The sequence below is a fragment of the Podarcis bocagei genome (genome assembly GCF_964188305.1).
Source record: "Podarcis bocagei genome assembly, chromosome: 12".
In the NCBI taxonomy this organism is placed as follows: domain Eukaryota; kingdom Metazoa; phylum Chordata; class Lepidosauria; order Squamata; family Lacertidae; genus Podarcis; species Podarcis bocagei.
In genome coordinates this window covers 60825788-60834382 of record NC_138137.1, presented here as the reverse complement: position 1 = coordinate 60834382, position 8595 = coordinate 60825788, and the positions used below count along the sequence as shown (strand labels likewise).

At 48.4% G+C, this 8595-nt stretch overlaps 1 protein-coding gene across 1 annotated transcript; it reads left to right on the top strand.

Annotated features, from left to right (window-relative positions):
* The first annotated feature begins 247 nt into the window (after positions 1 to 247).
* LOC308569673 (erythroblast NAD(P)(+)--arginine ADP-ribosyltransferase-like) lies at positions 248 to 5710 on the top strand. The gene is made up of 3 exons (XM_081163900.1): positions 248 to 846; positions 2367 to 3132; positions 4182 to 5710. The coding sequence occupies exons 1-3, from the start codon at positions 700 to 702 to the stop codon at positions 4256 to 4258; spliced, it is 990 nt and encodes a 329-aa protein (XP_081020026.1). The 5' UTR covers positions 248 to 699; the 3' UTR covers positions 4259 to 5710.
* Positions 5711 to 8595: the final 2885 nt, after the last annotated feature.

Here is an 8595-nt window from a genome sequence, read left to right as displayed (position 1 = left end):
AAGCCTGCCCAATGAAGGAGGGAGATTATGTGGCCCTTGTGCAGGGCCGTTTTGAGCATATCCGGTGCTGTGGTGCAAAGATCCCTCCCCGCCCCTTCCCCAGAGCTGTCGCCCTTTTCCCAAGCCTCTGCAGGGATCGCTCTCCTCCCGAGGTGGCTTGGGAAGGAAGCTGCACGTCCACCAGCCCTATGGTTGAGGGGGCACAGCTGGCAGGTGTGCAGGGAAAGGGGAGGCAAAGCCACGCAGCTCCCCCACTCGCTGGGGCGCCCCTGAGAGGCCGGCGCTCTGGCACAACGCGCCACTAAGACCAATGGGAAAGACGGCTCTGAACTTGTGAAAAGTCCCAGTTCCGGAGATGGGAGTCAGGCAGGCCAATCCGTCAAGTAAACTGATCCCAAGCTATGGAGGGCTTTGTATACTAATAGTCGCCCCTCTAATGTGGCTGAGTAGCAAACCAGAAGTGTAGACTGAAATGCTCTTTGATGGTGTTGAGGGGAAGGATGTAGAGAAACAAGCCTCTCCCTCTTCCTGTTATTGGAGGAATCTCTGTGAAAACGAGACCTGTCATTGGGTATGTTTTTGCTAGAATGAACTTAGTTGAACATTGAGGAAGTGAGCTTCCCCTGCCTCCGAAACCTCAAATCCGCCTGTTTCCTGTTTCGGTGAGAAAAAACACATAAAGCTGCAAGTAAGTTTCAAATGGAAGCGAGCGTGCAGATAGAGATATCCGCTCTGCCTGCACCCAACTTGCTGCACCCCCAAAACGAACGGGCGTGGACAATGAAGTCCCCTCTCCACAGAGTCCTGGTGTTGCATCTGATGGGAATCTTCACAGGAGATAATCAGGTATGAAAAGGCACCTTGGAGGGTGGAGGGGGGGCAAAGGTGGGCTTCAGTCCAGAATTCAATCTTAAATCTGGAGTTTGGGTTTCACCAGCCTCCTATTAACAGGACTGGAGGAACCAGTAGCTGTGGCCAGGAAGGCCAGATCTGGAAGATGAGAAGCCACCAGTGTTGCCTACAGGGTTTCAGGCAAGGGATTTTCCCAGCCCTTTCAGGAGATGCCCACCTGGGACCTTCTGCTTTAACACAGGGCTTTGGCCATTCCTCAGACTCGGTCCAGGCATTCTCCAAGGAGGTCAGTCACTGACTGCTAACCTCCAGGGTCGAGGGTGCTATCCATTGGCAAGGGCTGGCTTTTGCAAGTATCTGATTGGTCCGTGGGCACTGTAGGTAACTGGATGCCAGACGAGATGGAGCCTGGAAAACATAAGAGCCTGCCTGTTGGATCAGGCCAGTGGCCCATCTAGTCCAGCATCTTGTCCACACAGCAGCCAAGCAGATGGGAAGCCCACAAGCAGGCCATGAGTGCGAGAGCAACTGGTATTCAGAAGCATTACTGCGCACAGCTGTGGAGGCAGAACATAGCCGTCATGGAGAGCCTTCTCCGTTCCCCTAAAGATCCAGATCTTTACTGAAGAAGTTGTTCACAGCTCTGCCCCCCAACCCCCAACAACTGGGGCAGAGGGATCAATGCCTTTGCATGGAGCTGGAGAAGTAGTCAGATGGAAGGCTTGCTGAGAGCCCTAGAAGATACCAAGGGAAACATCGCTTCCTTGTTCTCAGTGCTAACTGGACACAATCCTACTTCCAGGAAGCCAGACCCTCTTCACTTTGGGCAAAGATATATTTTTGTTTTTTGCACATGTGCAGTTGGAAACAGCCTCAGCACACACCCCAAACAAGGAGAGGGGGCAGTTTGTAAAGAGGTCTCATTTCCTTTTTATTGTTTTCTTAGAGCAGGTAGTGATTTGGGGAACACCTTATTTATTCATAAAAAATTATGCACGGCTTGATTTGTGAAAACTAAACAAACCTCAATGTGCTTTACAAAAAAACAAAACAAAACAAAACAAAAACAACAATTTATTATCTATACCCTGCCCATTTGGCTCTGGGTGGCTCCCAACAGAATATTAAAAAGAACACCAAGCATGAAAAACGTTCCCTAAACAGGGCTGCCTTCAGATGTCTTCTAAAAGTCAGCTGGTTGTTTATTTCTTTGACATCTGATGGGAGGGCGTTCCACAGGGCGGGCGCCACCACCAAGAAGGCCCTCTGCCTGGTTTTCTTATTAATAAGAAAAATCAACAATGTAAAACTTTCAAAAAAATTAAAACAACAATAGAGTAGAAACAGATTGAAGGACACTCCTTTTTTGGAGGTTTCATAGCAGAGGTTGGATGGCCACTTGTCAGGGATGCTGCGTAACTTGACCTGTGATAGGAGCCTCTATCGCAAAGTCTCACCTTCCCAGCCTCTTCGTACGTTAAGCTACTTACCCATCTCATTCTTTTCTGCTTGAGGTCTCCCATAGCTCCAGCCCAAGACAAGACCGTTTTTTAGGCAACGAGTTAACGCTTGACATGGCCCTGGATTCCTTTGATGACCAATACGAGGGCTGTGAACAGACGATGGAGAAGGAGATTGCATGGCTAAACCAAACCGAGCTCCTCAAAAACAAAATTTATGCCAAAGCCTGGAAATTAGCAGCCAACTTGAGGGATGATAGTAACTGGTCCAGAAACCTCAAGCCAGAGTACGCTGCAGCAATCATGGCTTATACCCTTGAAGAACCCAAGTTGTATTCTGATTTCAACGCAGCTGTAAGAAAAGCTGGGGAATCCAAGGAACATTACCGGAATAATTTCAACTTCAAGACCTTCCACTTTCTCCTGACCAGAGCCCTTCAGGACCTGAGGACCTCCAACACCTCCTGCTACGAGGTGTTTCGAGGGGTCAGAAATATCCACTTCAGTGCTACTGTTAAGGATACAATCCGTTTCGGGCAATTCACGTCCTCATCACGGCAAGAGGGGATTGCCCATGGTTTCACTGCAGATCCTGAATCGAGAGTTGGACAGCCTGTGGTCAAAACCATCTTTGAGATTAACACTTGTCATGGGGTTCTCATCAGAGAATTTTCTTCCTTCCCCAATGAGGACGAGGTTCTGATCCCACCCTATGAGCAGTTCAAGGTTGTAAGTTCCAGAAAGGATGCGGATGGTGCAACCCGCATACAGCTCCGCTCTGCTGGGAAATTCAGCAAATACAACTGTGCATATGCAAGTGGTAAGAACACAAGGAAGTACTCCTGGGATCAGAGAATAGCCAAGTTTCTTCCTTCCTTCCTTCCTTCCTTCCTTCCTTCCTTCCTTCCTTCCTTTCCAAGAATGGAAGAGGGATAACTGTCATTAGTCGAAGAGTAGACCTATAGATATCAGTAGATGTAAGTCAATTTATTTCATTGCTCCCACTCTGGATATGTCTAATGTTGGATGTCAACCCCTAATATAACGAAGTAAAAGCAGCATCAAACAGCAGAGTTAAAATTATAGTTACAAAGCAGAGGCAAAGAAAGCAAACTTCTAACAGGAAAATTATATACAGTAGTTGTTAAAACAAATTTATTTAAAGATGAACCCTGTCCGCCCAATATTGGAATTGTAAAATAGCAGCTCATTTGTCTCATTTATTCACTACAAGTTAACTTCCTACCCAGATGCACTTTTTTGAAATGGTTCATCCACTTTCTCTTTTATTGTAGTTCAACTTCGAATTTTCTTTTGTATTTGGTAGTTACTCTCCTTTTTATTGCAAATTAATACGATAATAAAAATCAATAAAGGAGAGTGAAAGGGGCATTTGTTTGTCACCAACAGGAAAAGGGTTCCTGGATTTATTACTTCTCCCTAATACAGAATGAGATGGGCATTGCAGGGTTGCCATATGTCCTCCTTTTCCAGGACACGTCCTCTTTTTCGTGGGTAGAGAGCGATCCAGAGTTAAAACTTGAAGTTGGCCAATGTGTCCTCTATTTTCCTCTAGAAAGGTTCTTTTTTAGAGGGCTAACGGTGCCCTATATCTGGGATGGGGACCCTCAGGCCCAGGAGCTGAAAGAAGATGCCTCAGGACTCTCTCTTGGCCACAGCCCTTTGCCTCCTGGGCTCCACTCCTCGCTGGCTCAGCTCTGCAGCCTCCTCACATACTTCTCACGGTGTGGAATGTGCTTGTGGGGTGCAATAATGCTGAGAGAGAAACGGGGGTGGGGGTGGATGTCCCCTTTTGGAGCATGAAGGTTAATAATACATGAATGACTAATGTTGTGGTTCTTGTTTTAGGTGGGAACTATGAGGACGATGCTGTGGACCAGGGGTCACCCAATGTTTTGGACCAGTGGGAACACTTTGAATTCTGAGAAAGTGCTGTGGGTGCTGGTCACCAGAGGCACCAGCTTGTGAAAGCGACTGGAGGGGCCAACGTCGTGTGTGCGACGGCACGACGTCAGGAGGAGCTGGGGGCAGAGCTGAATGCAGCTGCTGTGTGGCTTCAGTGGTCAGTGGCTCTGCCTCTCCTCCTCCCAGGGCCACCACCGACAGGAGGTGCTTTGAACCTCCTTCCCTTCCACAGCAGGAAGAGGAGGAGCCAGAGGCTGGAGCTAGGCCACCGTTGGCTCCACACTCCGCCTCCATGCTTTCTGAATGTTAGCAGGGTGTCCATACCACCCATAATATGGGGGAGGGGGACAAAAGGTCTCGGCCCCCAGGAGCTGGTGCCCCTGCCAGTCACAAAATGGCTGCCTTGGGGATGTGGAGCAGCACAAAATCCTAGCCTATTCTAAGGTGGACACCAAATCTGGTTGGACATATACCACGTTGAGATCCAACACACACCCTGCTGTTAAAGACAAAAAGAGGACAATGGGAGCTAAGGTGATCCCCAAATGTTTTCCATAAGCCTGGAAGGTGATAGTCTTGGGGACACATTGATCTCTGTCCTTGTTTGGATGATGATCATCTGGGCATTTTGTGCAACGTTCTGCACGTGAGGAAGAGGGAAAGAGTGGCTTCACCATCACTTACCTCCAGAACCACCTGAGCTCAATTACATTATGAGAATATATGCTGATGTGGGGGAGGTCAGGAAATAAGAATTTGTCAATAGGTAGAGAGAGGGGGGGAAATATTTAGTTCATTTTTAAAAAAAATGTTTACCCTTGTTTCTGCCTTTCCCTCAAGGAGACAGAGGTGGTTCACAAGGTTTTTCTCATTTTGATCAGCAAAGCAACATTGTGCTCTAGGGTTGAGAGGCAATGACCTCTGCAAATCAGCTGCGTTGGAGGATTCCTGCCTAATCCTGAAGACATACACCTTTACCTTTGCTTTGCTAATGCAAACAGTTTCCTATTGCTTCCATACAATGCTCCTAGTAGTTGTATTGCAAACATTTCCATATAAGGTATTGTTAGCGCTGTGCTTTTACTATGTTAAAAATTTGCCACTTTTCATCATTTGCCAGTTATTCTTCATAATTTTCCAAATCATTGCCTTTTTCATGTGGCTTGGTATAAAATAGCAAAAAGGAACGCATTGTGAGAAGTGCAAGCTGAGTCCTCTCTCTGCTGATTTTGAACTCCAGAGATGGCTTCCTTGTGGTCATTTATTTCAACTCATTTCCTGGAATTGAGGTGAAGAAAAATTGAGAAGCCAAGAAGGATCCAAATTCAACAATTTATTCTGAATTCTCACAAAAAAGTATGAGTGAATTTCCACCATGAATTTGGGACAATAAATTCCCCCAAGGAACGCCCTCTCCCTTGAAGTTTCTCACCTTTCTGTGCCGAGAAGGTCCCTTCCACACACAGAGAACAAGCAGAGCAGCAAACAGGCTTTGCTCTTATTGCATTTATAGAGGTAAAGGGACCCTGACCATTATGTCCAGTCGTGCCCGACTCTGGGGTTGCGGCGCTCATCTCACTTTATTGGCCGAGGGAGCCGGCGTACAGCTTCCGGGTCATGTGGCCAGCAGGACTAAGCCACTTCTGGCGAACCAGAGCAGCACACGGAAATGCCACTTACCTTCCCGCCGGAGCAGTACCTATTTATCTACCCTTATCGTCCCTTATTGCATTTATATCCAAACCCTATTCTATTCTATCCATTACACAACAAAGACTGGGAGATTCAGGCTTCCTTTCAGGAGCACACAGTCTTGACAGAATAAAACTGACTAAAAATGGATCACCCACCTCCCAAGTTTGTAAAATACTGTTAAGTTTTGCTGCAGTGGTTTTGACTGCTTCCAACGGGGGCTGTATAAAGCCCCCACTTGTTCTTCAGAAGGAAAAATGAGGGTCAAGGAGGGGTTTTTTGTTTTTGTTTTTAACCAAGGATGACCACTGGGTAGAAAACAGGTAGCTAAACAGGTAGTTAAACAGCCATTTGAGTCCAGGTGGGGAAGCAACAAACACCTCAATATATCTTACTTACAAATGAGGCCTGGTGGGTTGAAGGGGTGTGTGTGTGTGTGTGTGTGTGTGAGAGAGAGAGAGAGAGAGAGAGAGAGGAATTGTGCAAACAGAGTAATAACAAAATCCCTGAACCTTGGAAATGGCCAAAGTTTCATGCCATCCTCACTTCCCTCCTGCAAGTGGGATGAGTCAGAGCATCCTCTGGACCCCTGAACAGATTCCTTTGCATTACTGTGTCACCACCTTCAAAAAACAACACAGGAGGAATAAGGAAATATCTTACTAAGGGAGACCCAGGAAATGAGGAAACAGAAGAGGCAGGTAGGGAATCTTTTGTTGGAGAGCGCTCTGGGCTATCTGCAGCCCCCGGATCTCCAAGCGTCCTCCGGTGAGCATAGCTCTGGAAAAGGGATCCCCTTCTTCTCCAGGGCGCTCCAGCAACATAAACCAACTTGATTTATGCACACTAATCTTCTGGCATTGCGCAGCAAGAAGAATGAACCATCCGTAGATCTCAACTCCCAAATATGGGAGCGGAGCAACCTCTATGGGTTTCCTCGGGAGCAGCGTCCCGGAATCTTACCCCGAAGTTTTGGAGCCCAAAAAAAGAAATGAAGGCGAAAGTGAGCGACTCGCAGTTCCTTTCGGGGCCGCGGGAGGCAGACGCAAACGCGGGGCGCAACAGCGAGGGCACTTTCGGTTTCGTTTCCATTCTCCCGGGCGGAGCTTTTGCGCCCCAGCTGGGCGGGCGGGGAGGGGCGCAGGGGGGCTCGGCAGCGGCTCTCCAGGCCCCACAGTCCCCGCTTTGTCTCCCGGTCCTCGCGCATCACGCGGGGAGACTCGCGCAAGAGGACAGCGCGGGCTGGGCGTGAGGACTCCTGCTGCTGCCCTGGGCAGGCTTCGTGCTAGGAGGAGGGACCTCGGAGGGGTGGACTTGGCATCGCCCATGGGCCCCGATCCCCCTTCCCTCTTGCAAGCTGGACGGGGACAGCGCAAGGCGCTCCCCACGCCCGGTCTCCCCGGGTCTCAGGAGGGAGATGCGCGCCACGGCAGCGCGCCCAGCTGAGCTTCCAGGAACCCGCCGCTCTCCCCGCCCTCCTGAAGGGCGTCTGGGAACAGGAGGAGGCGCGATCGGGGGATGCTGAGCTCCGCGTCCTTCCACCTCCAAGGCTGAGAGAATCTGGCACAGGGCCGGATCGAGGTATAAGCTCAACAAGCCAGAGCTGGGGGGGGGGGGGCAAAAAATTAAAGGGGAAAAAACCCCTGGATGCACATTTCCAAAATATAAGATAAAAAGCAAATAAAATAAAACCTACATACAGCAACAGCGTTTTGTGTTGTGCAGGCTCCTCTGATGTAAGTCTTGGGCCCCGCCTGCTCGCCTGCTCCCTCAAATATCCCTGCTTTGCTCCTTTCTATATATAGGGTGGCGCTGTGGGTAAAAGCCTCAGCGCCTAGGGCTTGCCGATCGAAAGGTCGGCGGTTCGAATCCCTGCAGCGGGGTGCGCTCCCGCTGCTCGGTCCCAGCGCCTGCCAACCTAGCAGTTCGAAAGCACGTCAAAGTGCAAGTAGATAAATAGGGACCGCTTACCAGCGGGAAGGTAAACGGCGTTCCGTGTGCTGCGCTGGCTCACCAGATGCAGCTTTGTCACGCTGGCCACGTGACCCGGAAGTGTCTCCGGACAGCGCTGGCCCCCGGCCTATAGATGTGAGATGGGCGCACAAACCCCAGAGTCTGTCAAGACTGGCCCGTTCGGGCAGGGGTACCTTTACCTTTACCTTTACATCCTGCTATTTAATTAATAGTAGTTTGCATCATATATTTACACCTATTATTATTTCATGCTATAGCAAGTTTCTGGAGACTAGATGATGAGTCTTTGTAAATTGTGTTTCTAAAGGAACGCTTGTTATTGCCAAATGCCAATGTGTTTGCATTATTAAGTTCGTTATGAATAAATAAATCATTTTAAGTTAGAGCTTAATAATTATTTCACTATTAATATACTTCTTAATTGTATTTCACTATTAATATACTTCTTAATTGTATTTCAGTTCAACAATTACTTTGGAAAACGCCCCACGTATTTTGTTATGTGCAAATGGCTTTAGATACCTGTGAGGTCCATCAATGAACATATAGCATATATTCAACACAAAAAACAGTGACAATTTGTTGTTGACAAAGGACAGCTGGACATATAAAGGGCCCCATTACCTTCAGGAGCTGAGGGCCACATCAAATCTAAATCTGTTCTGGCACATGCAAAATGCATTGTGGGTGG

Coding starts and splice junctions, on each gene's coding strand:
- LOC308569673 (XM_081163900.1), top strand. CDS start 700: ATGGAAGCGAGCGTGCAGATAGAGATATCCGCTCTGCCTGCACCCAAC. Junction 847..2,366: donor TCTTCACAGGAGATAATCAG/GTATGAAAAGGC, acceptor TTTCTGCTTGAG/GTCTCCCATAGCTCCAGCCC. Junction 3,133..4,181: donor CAACTGTGCATATGCAAGTG/GTAAGAACACAA, acceptor TTCTTGTTTTAG/GTGGGAACTATGAGGACGAT.